At 36.0% G+C, this 14,711-nt stretch overlaps 1 protein-coding gene across 1 annotated transcript in view; it reads left to right on the forward strand.

Annotated features, from left to right (window-relative positions):
- Nucleotides 1-14,711, forward strand: part of SAR1B (secretion associated Ras related GTPase 1B) — a 26,938-nt gene continuing 12,227 nt past the window's right edge. Inside the window, exons 1-2 of the mRNA XM_072957161.1 lie at nucleotides 1-135; nucleotides 10,470-10,545. Coding sequence (XP_072813262.1) covers nucleotides 10,488-10,545 — 58 coding nt within the window. The 5' untranslated portion in view covers nucleotides 1-135; nucleotides 10,470-10,487. The remainder of the gene's footprint in view (nucleotides 136-10,469; nucleotides 10,546-14,711) is intronic.

A 14,711-nucleotide genomic window follows, 5' to 3' on the forward strand; every position in this document is an offset into this window, starting at 1 on the left:
TCGGCAGTGAAGCACCCGCCGGTCCGGAAGGAGCTGACGCGAATTAGGGCCGCGGCAGCCATAGCCCTTTGCAGTTTGGTGTCCGAGTGAGTAAGGCCAACGCTAAGAAAGGAATTGCGTTCTCTCCAATCGCAGGTGAGTGGCGGCATCTCCTCCGGGGAAAACCGGCAGGCGGCAGCTGTTGACCCCAGGGAAGGAGCACTTTTCTGGCCTCGGCCCGCCCGCCCCTGCCTGCAACCGGGCGAGGAAGGGACGCTTGTTTTCCGCCCTGGAATCTGGCGGCTGGAGGGAGGACGGGTTCCTTTCATGCTCCGTGGGGCCAGCCGTTTTGTACGTCATCCTGGGACGACACCCCTGGTGTCAGACGGTGGGTTAATTCAAGGAAGAACGAGATGACTCTGAACTGCAGGCGAGTCCTTCCTCTCTGCCTCAGTTTCCTCACCCGGTCAAGTGAAGGAGGCTGGGATCATTGACAGCTCAAGAGGTTGTGACGCGGCGTGCTGTTTTCAGTTCTCCCAGTTAGTGTGCGGACAGATCGAATAGTAGTTAACGTATTGAGCTAGCCCAAGTCCCAGTTGAGTAAGGAAAAGATACACTTTTGGGGGGAAAACAGTAATGGCTTATAAACTGTTCCAAGAGTTTCCAACAAGGTAGAAATTGATTTTGACAACAGTTAAAACTTTGATATCGTTGACCAAAAGAATCAAACTTGTCAAGAAATTTAAGGTATTAGCATCTTTGGGCAAAATAAGGTGAAATTTTTTAATCTGAAAAATTAAACCTAATGTTAGTTGCACGTTTTCATATCAAGATCTGTGCTATCACTGTGTCTCTTAAGAATGTCCGGTGTTCAGTGTTAAAGTACCATTTACAGTAAATCACAATGAAGCAAATGAAAGAAAAAAAAGGAACATTTATTGTCTACTATGTGTAAAGCGCCAGCTATGCACACAACAATCCATTAAGGAAGTAGTAGTATCACCTCTATTTTACATATGAGGGATAAAGGATGATTTACATTTTGTCAATAACTGTTGATGCTGATATTTTAAGGCAATATGTGTATCTAACACTGTTCTAGAGGACTTGCATTCCTCATCAAAATATTTTGAACTTTAAACACTTAATAGTTTGTTAGCATTTTCTGAGTTTGCAGAAAAGGGAGGTGATGCCCTCATTTTAGAAGTATTAGAGAAGCATTATCAGAATATGAAGATAAGCAGTTTCAATAAGTTAAACAATTTTAACGTTCCTTTGCCTTGCACTTCAAGCAAGAATTGAGACAAAAGATTAGGCTATCAGAAATGAATGTCACTGCCACATCATTTGAAGCTTATAAATCAGAATTCTGCAGTAATGATTCATTATTTCTTCTTAAGTACATTATTTCTTCTTAAGTACACTTGGCTGGAATTCATTTAAATTATTTTTCTGCAAAACATTACCAAGCAAATAATTTTAAGATCACGGTATTGAAAAGTTTCTCTTCTTTGTGTATAGAACAATCTGAATTAAAATTATTTTAGTGATTGAATTTGTTATTGCTTATGTCAGTTTTTATTTTCTTAGTTCATTATAGGCAAGTTCAGTACTCAGGGTCTCAAACAACTTTTTAAAAATTAACTTATTTTTATTGAGGTGTAGTTGATTTACAATGCTGTGTTAGTTTCAGGTGTACAGCAAAAAATGATTGTACATATACATACATATATATTCTTTTTCAGATCCTTTTCCATTATAGGTTATTACAAGACACTGAATACAGTTCCCGGTGCTATATGTAGGTCATTGTTTATCCATTTTATATATAGTAGTGTGTATATGTTAATACCAAACTTCTACTTTATCCCTCCCTCCACCCTTTTCCCCTTTGGTAACGATAGTTTGTTTTCTGTGTCTATGAGTCTATTTCTGGTTTGTAAATAAGTTCATTTGTATCTTTTTTTTTAAGATTCCACATAAAAGTGATATCATGTGATATTTGTCTTTCTTTGTCTGACTTCACTTAGTATGATAATCTCTAGATTTATCTGTGTTGCTGCAAATAGCATTATTTCATTCTTTTTTATGGCTGAGTAGTATTCATTGTGTATATACTCCACATCTTCTCTATCCATTCATCCGTTGATGGACATTGAGGTTGCTTCCATGTCTTGGCTATTGTAAATAGTGCTGCCATGAACACTGGGGTGCATGTATCTTTTAGAGTTAGAGTTTTCTCCAGACACATGCCCAGAAGTGAGACAGCTAGATCATATAAGTCTATTTAGTTTTTTAAGGAATCTCCATACTATTTTCCAAAGTGGCTGCACCAAATTATATTCTCACAAACAGTGTAGGAGGGTTCCTTTTTCTCCACATCCTCTCCAGCATTTATTATTTGTGGACTTTTTAATATATAGTTTTTCCCCCCTTTTCTCTTAAAAAAAATCCTGTTTGTATTTGTCATAGATTTAACTTATGTATATCAAGTGTCACTTTTCCTTAAAGAAATACTGAGTATGTACTTTCTGTTCATTACACAAACCAAAAGGTTTATTTCCATTATTATAATTGGAGCTCATTCAATCCTAAAGTGTTTTCTTGAATTTTTTATTTGCACCACTGTTTTAATACTATAAAGGTTGTAAAAAGAAAATTAACAATTTTTGGGGAAAGTATTTATAAAGCAGCATTGTCTTAAAACATTCAACATTGTCACTGTCCATTTTTTTTTAGGTTTGTTTGTTTGTTTGTTCGTTTGTTTATTTATTTATATTTGGAGGAGGTACTGGGGATTGAACCCAGGACCTTGTGTATGCTAAGCATATGCTCTACCTCTTGAGCTATACCCTCCCTCTGTCACTGTCCATTATTTTAGTACAGTTGGCCCTCCATTATGAGGATTCAACCACAGATGGAAAATATTTGGGGAAAAAAATTCCAGAAAGTTCCAAAAAGCAAAACTTGAATTTGCCCTATACTGGGACCTATTTACATGGCATTTACATTATTTACAACTATTGGCTTATCATTTACATTGTATTAGGTATTATAAGTATGAGAGATCACTTAAAATATACTGGAGAATGTGTGTAGGTTACGTGTAAATACTATACGAATACTATGACATTTTATATAAGGGACTTGAGGATGGGGCAAAGGGGCCTGGAACCAATCCTCTAGGACACCAACGGACAACTGTAATGCACTGGGGCTTGCCAAAATTCTGCAAAACATGATCAAGCAGAGTTTGGCCTTTATATTTCTAGTATTGTTTGATTTTGAGAGAGAAGTGTGTATAGTTTACAGATAGTATACTGATCTTGTGGAATTTGTACATATTTTAATCATAAGCCTGACAAAATTGTGTAGAAAATTATGATTAATTTCTTCTAGTGGAATTTCTTTACCTGTATTTGAAAGAAACTATTCTAGTGCCTTTTCTGCTGACAGTGATGGTATTGTTAATATTTAAATAAAATCAGAACATCATTAAAAACTTTTTCATATTAGAAGTTATTAATGTATGTGGAATCTAAAAAAAAATGACACAAATGTACTTATTTATAAAACAGAAACAGACTCACAGACATAGAAAACAAACTTAAGGTTACCGGGGTACGGCAGGCAGAGAGAGAAAGTGGGAGTTTGGGATTTGCAGATACCAACTACTGTACATAAAATAGATAAACAATCCTACTGTATAGCACAAGGAACTATATTCAATACCTTGCAACAGACTATAATGAAAAAGAATATGAAAAAGAACATATTATATAACTTAGTCACTATGCTGTACACCAGAAATTAACACATTGTAAACTGACTACAATTTTTTTAAAAGTTGTTAAAACTGAAGTTAATTTGAAAACTGGCATTTAAAGTTTTATGTTTTGAATGTCAGTTAATTTAGTCTGAACTGTGTAGTATTCAAAGTGTTTTCATATACATTATTGTATTTAATCATTTGCACCATTCTGTGAGGCAGGTGGTATTTCCCCTTTATGTAGGATCAAACTTGGGCTCAGGAAGATTGGCATTCCCAGAATGAAATAATAGTATTTCAAAAGATGCATATTAACTTTAGATTTTTAAAATTCTAGGATAGGTACTCCATCCATTTTACTACAGTTCTACCATGCATTGCTTCCTGAAGTTACTAATGTATTGATCCTAGAATCCTGTTCTGATAATTGTATTTGCCTCTTTAGAATATTATAGCTTTTATTTTCTCCCAGCACTACTTTCTGGAATATTTGTATCTTGTCATCTTATGTGTATTTTTTCCTCAGGTGTATTTTTTTTTTAAGTTCAAACCTAAATGACTTTGCTAAATTACTTATATTAACTACCTGTAAATATTAAAAGTCCATGTGAATTTTTAAGTTAATTTTCTTTAATTTTTTAATAATAGCTTTTTTGAGAGAGAGTATATACCATAAAATTTACCCTTGTAAGTGTACAATTTAGTGTCTTTGGTATATTCATAACATTGTGCAACCAGCATCACTAACTTCAGAACATTTTCATCACCCCAAAAGAAACCCATTAGCAGCCAGTCCCCATTTCCTTTTCCCCCTAATCTGACAACCACTAATCTGCTTACTGTAAAGATTTGCCTATTCTGGACATTCCATATAAATGCAATCATCCACATAAGTTTAATGGGACAAGACTTTAAGAAGTTTTTGTAATCTGAGAATTTCTGTTCCATTACACCCTTTGGACTGATTTTCATGTTACTTGAGTAGATCACTTCTAATCTGCATAGCGACTTTTCTTGTTTGGTGCTCATGCAATAAATAAATCTGCTGACGTGTATATGTTTCCTTGTTCGTGACCTTTGCTTTTCACATGTCTTAATAGTGTGTTCATGGTGTTGTGTAACCTGTTCTCAGGGCTCAGGTATCTGTTTGTGGCTAAGTAACTTTTATTCTTAGTCGGGCATTTTTACTTCTACTTTAAAGTGGCTAATGACTCCTAGCTTGTTTTAAGGATCTTAGAAACCATAACTTTTTTAGAAAATATAAATATCTCGTTATCCTTTTTGTTAATATAAATTTGAAAAAATTTAACCCATTATATTTATGTATTTATGTATGTATTTATGTATTTATTTAGTGGAGGTGCTGGGGATTGAACCCAGACCTCATGCATGCTAAGCACACAGTCTACCACTGAGCTGTACCCTCCCCCTTTATTATCTTCTAAAGAAGAGTTTCCTCATGTATGTTACTAGATTATTTACGTTGGGACAAATTTTACAACAGCAAATTGGTACCATCCTTATGCCGAAAATCCTTTTACCTTCATGTCTTACCCACTCCACCTTCCACCAGTCCTCATGGCTCTCACCTACCAACAGTCATCCTCAGTGAGGACTTTGCCACTTGATTCACAGTCTTGCTTTGTATAGCACTGCCCTCCAGTCTTCTAGATGATGCAACTGCCTGTCAGTGTGGACAGTGTGCCCTGTAGCACAGCCTCCCATATCTTTCATCCAGTTCTCTTCAGCTGTCCATGCTGGAGCCAGGTCTTGGAACTTGCCACCACCCAGATGTGATCCTTTCTTGAACTCTGAACCCCACGTTTTTCTGTTTGCTGGCACAATTCTGACCCACCTTTCACTTCTCGCACCCGTTTACTTCACCTACACCTGCTTTTCGACTAAAGGCTTTTCCCGTGTTCTCCCAGTTCTATTCTCTGAGGAGCCTGCCTTTGATCCCTACCCCATTCCCATATACTGTCTGCCTTTACACCTCTATCCACTCAGCCTGAACTTCTGATCAGATCACTTCAGAGGATGCTGTGTCACTAGTACTCTCAAGGTGCTGTTCCCCTGTCTTTTCTCAGTTGCTGTTCTGAAAGTCCCTAAATCCCCATTCACTCAATGTTTCTCTCTCATTCACTCATGTTCTCTAAAGCTGAGCACTGCTGAGAGGGTTGGGTAGGGGAGGGATAGAAATCAGTGCAGATTGGCACTGCTGTGGGTGTTTTTCAATCCTAGCAATTGGCTCTTTTTAGCAATCTTTAAACTTGATCTTTTCCCCACAGTTAATTAATAAATTTATTTGTTTTGGGGGGGAGGTAACTAGAGGTACTGGGGATTGAATTTAGGACCTTGTGTATGCTAAGCATGCAGTCTACCACTTGAGCTAGACCCTCCCCTGCTCCACAGGAGCTATTCTAATCCTCACTCTGCTCCCCAGAATTTCTCCACACCCCATTTGTCTTTGGATTTGGATTCCTGCCACCTCCACTAGACATTTCCTGGCCTGCCTTCTTATCTTAGAGGATGAGTGTGCTCTCAGCACAGGCTCCTCTTGAGACTTTGCTCCTATTGGTTAATTTTCTCTCTCTCTCTCTCTCTCTCTCTCTCTCTCTCTCTCTCTCTCTCTCTCTCTCTCTCTCTCTCTCTCTCTCGTCTCTAACCTCTCCCTTGCCACTAGCTTCTTCCTTTCAGTTTATCAACATTCTCAAACCTCACCCTTCCCTCAGAAGAAAATCTCCTTTCCTTTATCCCATTTCAAATTTTTGAAAGAGGAATTTCCTGCCTCCACCTATTAACCTCCTATCCCATTCTCTTCTCAGTAATAGCAGCAACCAGGTGTTAAATACTTATTTTGTGTGTTTTATCTCATTTGATCTTTAAAACACACTTAAGAGATTTTTAACTTGTCCAAGGTGACACAGCTCTGCTGTGCTTTAAGTACTGGCCATAGGCTCTCCCGTACTACCACTCCACTGCAGGCTACTCATGCTCTCAACAGTTGTCTTCTTGTCACCAAAGCTAGCTGTGACCTCTCTGCACTTAATGTGGCTAACTTCTTTCCTTGCCTCTCTCTTCTAGTTCTTTTACCCTTCTTGGGTTCTGCTGGTGCTCCCATGTGTATCTTAAAGACCATCTCAAGTGAGAGTTGATTTCTTCCTAGCATTCGGATGGTGCTTGAGGCAGGAGGACTTCAGGCAGAGATGGCGGGAGAACATTCTGATGTTGGGAAGGATAATGGGCAGAGGTTTTAAGGTAGTAAAGTACAGGTCACTAGCAGTGAATGGCAAGCAATTTACTTTGGCCCAGGGAAGGCTACAAGTAGGGAAATAATATGTATTAAGCTTGGAGAGGTGGCTAAGAGATACCCAGTGGAATCTGGAATACTGGACTAGGAGTTTGATTGTATCATTTCTTAGCTCACAAACCTCTGATGGCCCTCCATCCACAAGCATAGAGTGGCCATATAATTTAACACCTAAATCAGCATCCTATTGAACGTGAAAGGAAGCACTATTAATAATTACACTGAGATAACTTTGCTGAGACTGTCCCCAGCAAACTGGGAGTTACAGTCACCCTGACTATACAACAGATTCAAGATGACATTTTGGTGAAGCTACTTTGGAGGGTATGTATAGATGGGGAGAAACACATTTGGATACTAAGATGGTAGTTTAGGAAAGTGATGTAAAGTTCTTCATCAGGTAGCTCCTGTGGGAATCAACGCTTGAGACTTCACCACAGAAACTGAGAGAATTGAGGAATAACTAGATGTGGGATGTGAGGGAGAGGAAGGAATTACATGTCAGAGTCATGAGCTGGAGTAATTAAAAAATGGTACGTAATCATTTAAACAACTTTAAAACTATTGTTAAAAAGCTTTAGAGAGTCAGTGCAGTGTAAGGAAAGGGGGATGGACATGGAAGTCAGAAAGACTCAGGTCTGAAATTTAGATGTGCCAATCACTAACAGTTGAGTTTTATTTACTGTAACTTTAGCTTCTTCAGTAAAATGGGAACATGATATATTCATTTTGAAAGGTTGTTGGGGTGTTTAGCGGTGATAAAGTGCCTAGGACTGTGGGCCGTATAGGAGAAGAAATAATAACAACAGCTAAAATTGGTACCTCCTCGGTGCCAGATACTCAATGCTTTGTGTGTAGTAATTAATCTTCAACACAACCATCTCGGGTAGGTACTATAATCCCCATTTTACAGATGAGGAAAGTGAAGTAGCTTACCTAAGGTGGATGGCAAATGGTAAAGCCCTAGCTCCAGAGCTCCTGCTCTTAAGCTCTAGGCCATAATGCCATAGGGGTTCAGTAAATGGTAACTGATTTTTTTTGTTTATTTTGCTTTGTTTTATTAAATTGAAAGACTGACTTCGTATTGTTTCTTCTTAAAAGTAGCAGGCATGAAGAACACATGTCTAAATTTAGTCTCAGATTTGTTTATTAATCTGGCTCCTGCCTCACTAATTAGCACCTGTTGATTTTTACTCTGTTTGTGGTCCCTAACCCCAATCATATCATTTAACAATTCCTGTGGGGAGGGTATAGTGCAAGTGGTAGAGCATATGCTTAGCATGTATGAGGTCGTGGGTTCAATCCCCAGTACCTCCTCTAAAAAGATAAATAAACCTAAAAAAACAAAACAAACAGTTCCTGACTTTTTGCTGTACCCATTCAGTTTCAAGATTCAGGCTAAACATCATCCAAGAAACCTGTCCTTAGCTGTACCTTGATGCTGCCATAGAGGACTTTGGATGTAGAAACAAGCAGGACTGGTTTTCTTTTTTTATATTTAATATGTAAAGAGCACTTGTGAGCATACCATGCCTCTGGTTGGTATGCTCACAAATACATCATATCTCTTCTATTATTTATTTTTATTATTTTGTTTTTATGCTCTTATGATCATTAATCCTTTAGTAGTTTAGGATTTAAAATATGGGCGGGTTTTTCCTTTTATTTGTGTAAGTCTTGAAACTCTATAAGGTAAGTTGTTACCATTTTAGATAATATCCTATTCAGTTTTAAAATTTTTCAGTTCAATTGCCTATGTGTAGCTAACTTATCAGTCTATAACCTTTTTGAGAGAAAGAGCCATGTTTGTCATCAGTATTTGTACTCCTCATGATGTCCACCTTGGATGTAATGTGAGCATGGTAAATATGTACTGAATTTAATATATCAACACACTTCTCCTTTGAGTCTCTACAGTGAAAATTATGATGATACCCTAAAAATCTTTGGATAAAATGAGCCACTTGTATATATTATCTCTGACTACAAGTTTCAATTTATACATGACCTAAAATGATAATTAGTAGAAGGAGGTGTAATTTTGAACTTGAGTAAAATAAGAACTTCTGAGACAGTAGATTCTTGTGTATTTATGCTGCTGTTGTAGTTCTCATTCTTGTGATACTGGCACGTGAAACTATTCATAATTTGCCAGTCACTCTGTTTTAAACAGGATTTGGCTAGTTGCGAAAACAAAATTCTTCATATACTAGTTCAACTAAGAAGGGGATGATAGAAGAGGGAGAGACTGTTGTCAGGATCCTGGCACTCTCCTAGTAAATACTGCTAGGCCTTGTACAAGCTGGAGGTAGGTTGTCTCTTTCCTCTGTGTTTCATTCTCAAGGTGATATGGTCTCTTAACATCTTATCCTCCAGGAATTCTAAGTTTGGTGGGCCCATCTGTGTCCAGCTTGGCAGCTCACCAGAGGGAGAGGTGTTAAAGAAAGCAGTGTTGTGTGTCATACTTTGTCTAAAGAATATCAAAGATAGCACAATCCTACAAACTTTCTGGACTTGACCCAAGTTTTGGGCCTGGGTTCTTTTGTTCAGCTCTAGAAAATGAACTTTGTTGATCTAAAAGCGTATTTTTATATAAGTGATCTTTCTTTTCTCAAGAGTCTTTTTTCTCTTATTTTCCATATTAGCTATATTAGTTTATCAAGCACGTGTCAAGTAAATGCTGAATTGAACTATCCTGTGCATTTCTACTGCGATTTCATAATTTTTTTTTACATTTAGTAACATGATTAAAATTTGAAATATGCAGGAAGATAATAACCCCCCAAATTTACTGTCTGGTACCAACTGTTACAAAAGACCAAAAGAAATAGAAAAAGGGTTTTTACACCACATAGGTATTATTAGACTTAGAAATTTCATGATCATGAATTTCCTTTCTTCTCTTTTTTCCCTTCTTTCCCTTCCCCCACTCCAAGGTTTTGGTAAATATTTCATAGGCCATATATAGTGTATTTGATTTACTACTGAACATAGATTATCTCCAAAATTTTTCCTGTGTAACACTTTGATGCACATCTTTATACATAAAGCCTTTCCATAGTTAGGACAATTTCTAAAAGTAGAATTCTTGGGTCAAATGGTATGGTACAGTATTGCCAAATTGGTTTTGAAAAAGATTTGTACCATTTTATACTGCCACTAAGAATGTTTTCTAGTCCTGATTGTTATAATTCTTTTTCACATTTGCTACTTTGATGGGCAAAGAATGGTCTCTACATGATATTTTAATTGGATTTTGTTTTTTATGCATCAATATAGATGAAGTTAGACCAATATAGATATGGTTAGATAAGAATAACTTTGGATAAGAGTAAGGTTGTTGCAGGATTATTTACTCAAAGTTAATGTTTAATGTTGGCTACTAAATTCAAAACACTTTTTTCTCCCCAGATCCTATAAGATTTGGATATGTCCTTCATATTTGACTGGATTTACAGTGGTTTCAGCAGTGTGCTACAGTTTTTAGGTAACGTTGGCAATTTGTTCTCTTCTGTTATCCCATTTAATCCTACTTATATAAAAATGTCTTTTATTTGTCTAGAGCCTCTGTGTTATATAACCTAGTAGTTATAAATGTGGGCTCTAAAATCATACATTTTAAGTTACTCATTATACCTGTTATAAAGTGTGTAATCTTTGACAAATTACTTTCTCCACTTTAGCCTTAATTTTCTTATCTGTTAAAATAGTAATAATTGCTACCTCTGAAGGTTGTTGATAGAATATTAACAGGAATAGCTACCATTTATTAGCCAGTTTATCAAAGAGCTTTAATCTCATTTAATCCTCACAAGAATCCAATGCATTATTTTTTAATTATAAACATGCATGATCCATGAATGCCTTGTATATCATAAATGACAGTTTATAACCTGCTAAATGAGATTTGTTTACCCAACAGTTCTGACTAGTGATTTTCCTCTCTTTATACATTTTAAAGATAGGAAAAATCTTAGCTTCTTTTTTTTTTTTACTGACATCCTTGACTTAACACGTTTTTCAGTGAAACAGGCTTTTGATTAACTTTTATGTTGGGATATGCACAACATTATTATTGTAATAACTAATGAAAATATTTCTCATCTCTCTTTTCAAATTTTGCCCTAAGTTTAGTCTCTCTGTAATCATCTTGTGAACTGGCTGAAAGAGAAGCATTTCATGTAATTACAGGGTGGTCAACATAGTTTCAAACTGACCACTGTTGTACTTATGGAATGGTGTCTCCTATGCAAATATTCTTTCGCCACAAACATAATCTTAACCTGGAAAATAAATTGTGTTTGGGAAATATAAATTTTTTTGACTACTGTATATTAAAGGGATAAAAATGTAAGCTCAAATTTTGTCACTGTATTTTTATTTCTTAGTTGAACTTTAACATTTGCAAATTTTAAAAACCCAGGATGTTTTCTTTTTCTTTTTAAAAATGAAATTCTTCACACTATTTTATACTACTGCTCTACTACAGATCAAATGTCAGATCTCTCTATACTACCAAGAGAATTCTTAAATCTTTCTATCAGACTGAAATATTTTGTCACGTATTTGTAACAACTGGGTCAGAAATAGGGCTTTTTAAACTATATTATACTGGGATTTGTGGTTATAACAGGTTGGAATCTCTATCTCAGTTTACAGAACAATGAATCTATGTGAATTATGTTGAAAAGGCAAAACAGATTGCATCATAATCAGGAACAAGAAAGTTAATAGTGCTAACACTAGGAAGCAGTGTAGAGAAATGGAAATGAACCAAAGCTATGGGATTAGACTTGCGTTCAAATCTCAGATCTGACTCTAGCATTTAAACAAGTTAACTCTGAGTCTTCATCATTTCCCCACTGTGAAAAAGAGGATAATGCTACTTCAACAAGATCGACCCAAAGAGGAATACAACAAGGCACATAATATTCAAATTGACAAAAATTAAGGATAAGGGGAAAATAATTAAAATCAATAAGAGAAAAGCAACAAATAACATACAAAGGAACCTCCTGTAAGGTTATCAGCTGATTTTTCAGCAGACTCTACAGGCCAAGAGGGAATGCCACAATATATTTAAAGTGATGAAAGGGAAAAACTTACAACCAAGAATACTCTATCCAGCAAGGCTCTCGTTTAGATTTGATGAAGAAATCAGTAGCTTCACAGACAGACAAAAGCTAAAGTAATTCAGCACCACCAAACCAGCTTTACCACAAATGTTAAAGGAACTTCCCTAGTCATCAAACTACAAGAAAAGAGAACAAAAAGAAGAAAGAGAAAAAAAAGACCTACAAAAGATTGTTTTGGCAATTCAAGATCTTTTATGATTCCATATAAATTTTGGAATTGTTTGTTCTAGTTCTGTGAAAAATGTTATATGAGTATTTTGACAAAGGTTGCATTGGATCTGTAGATTGCTTTGTGTAGTATGACCATTTTGATAATGTTGATTCTTCCAATCCAAGAGCACAAGATACCTTTCCATTTCTTTGTATCATCTTCAACTTCCTTCATCAGTGTTTTACAGTTTTCAGAGTACAGGTAACCTCCTTGGTTAGGTTTATTTCTAGGTATTTTGTTGTTTTTGATGCAGTGGAAATGTTTATGCCAGTTCTAAAATTCTGATTTTTAAAGTGCAAAAAAAGAAAAAGAAAAAAGCGAATTAAGGGCTGCATATGGCAAAATATCCTTCTTTTTTGTGGGTGAGTTGTGTTCCATTGCATATAAATGTTACATCTTCATTATCCATTCACCTATTGATGTGCACTTAGGATGCTTCCATGTCTTGCCAATTGTAAATATTGCTTCTATTAATAGCAGGGTGTTATGTATCTTTTTGAATTAATGTTTTTTTGTTTTTCTTGGGTATAGCCCCAGGAGTGGAATTGCTGGGCTATATGGTGGTTCTGTTTTTGGGTTTTTGAGAAAACTCCGTATTGTTTTCCGTGGTGGCTGCACCAATTTACATTACCACTAATAGTGTACAGGGGTTCCTTTTTCTCCACATCCTTGCCAACATTTGTTATTTGTGTTCTTTTTGATGATCACTATTCTGACAGGTGTGAGATGGTGTCTCATTGTGGTTTTGATTTGCATTTCCCTGATATTGGTGATATTGAGCAGCTTATCTTGTTCCTGTTGGCCATCTGCATTTCCTCTTCTGGAAAAATGTCTGTTCATTCCTTCTGCCCATAATTAAAAAAAAAAGGCACTTCAAAGAGTTACTTTGAGGATTAAATGAAATAATTTATGCAGGTGCTTAATAGTACCTACCACAAAATAGGAATTTAGTCCAATTGAGTTTAACGATTAAAGATTAAATGTTCTTTCTACTTGTTGCCTTTTGGAATCTTAACCAGCACACTTTTACTACTTAAAAGCTAGAATGGTAAGCTTGATTGCATCAGTTAGAAATAATCTATGTAGACATCACTTAAGAACTAGAAATATTTAAAGAAATTATTAGTCAGTATTCATAATTAAAGGAGAGATGTAGTACCCCAGCTCAAGTAAATATGGAAGGCAGTCTTCTCCTTAAGATCAGAATTGTTGGTCAACAGGTGATCAAAAGATAGAACTTTAAGTAATTTACTTCTTAAACTTGAATATGGGTAAAGAACTAGATGTTATTTTGACAGGAACTTACTAGAAAATGGATGGCCTGAATCTTTAATTGCCTAGTGTCTTAACATTTTCAATTATTGGTTGTGTAAATATATTTTTGAGCTGCTACAGTGTTCCTCATGTAATTTCGTGAGTGTTAGACAATTAAACACATGAAAAATTAAGTTCAGTACTACTGCATACTTGTTAAAATGCCCAAAGTCCAGACACTGACAACACTAAATGCTGGTGAGGATGTGAAACAACAGGAACACTCATTCATTGCTAGTGGGAATGCAAAATGGTACAGCCACTTTGGAAGACAGTTTGTTGATTTCTTATAAAATTAAACATACTCTTACATTCAGTCCAGCAATCATGCTCCTTGGTATTTACCCAAAGGAGTTGAAAACTTATGTCTACCCAAAAATCTGCACACAGATGTTTATAGCAGCTTTATTAATAATTGCCAAAATTTGGAAGCAGCCAAGATGTCTTTTGTTGGGTGAGTGGATAAATAAACAATGGTATATCCAGACAATGGAGTATTATTCAGCACTAAAAAGAAATGAAAAGACATGGAGAAACCTTAAATGCATATTACTGAGTGAAAGAAACCAATCTGAAAAAGATACATACTGTGTGATTCCAGCTGCATGACATTCTCAAAAAGGCAAAAATATGGAGACAATAAAAATAAGATCAGTGGTTGCTGGGGAGTGGGTGGCGTGGGATATACTGGCAGAGTAGAGAGGGCTTTTTAATTTTTAGGGCAGTGAAAATACTCTGTATAATGAATATATATCATTAAACTTTTGTTGCCTTTTGGGGGTGGGGGTACATATGTGTGGGCATAGAGGTATATGGGAATCTCTGTACCTTTGTTTCAATTTTGTTGTAAACCTAAAACTGCTCTTTAAAAAGTCTTTAAAATATATGTATATCGCTCAATGTGGAATTTTGCAGTAAATACCAATCTACTATAAATTGGCCAGTACTGTCTTTATCTAATTATCACTTTATCTGTCAGTGCTTGGTTGATAC

Source organism: Vicugna pacos, chromosome 3 (genome assembly GCF_048564905.1).
Source record: "Vicugna pacos chromosome 3, VicPac4, whole genome shotgun sequence".
NCBI lineage: Eukaryota > Metazoa > Chordata > Mammalia > Artiodactyla > Camelidae > Vicugna > Vicugna pacos.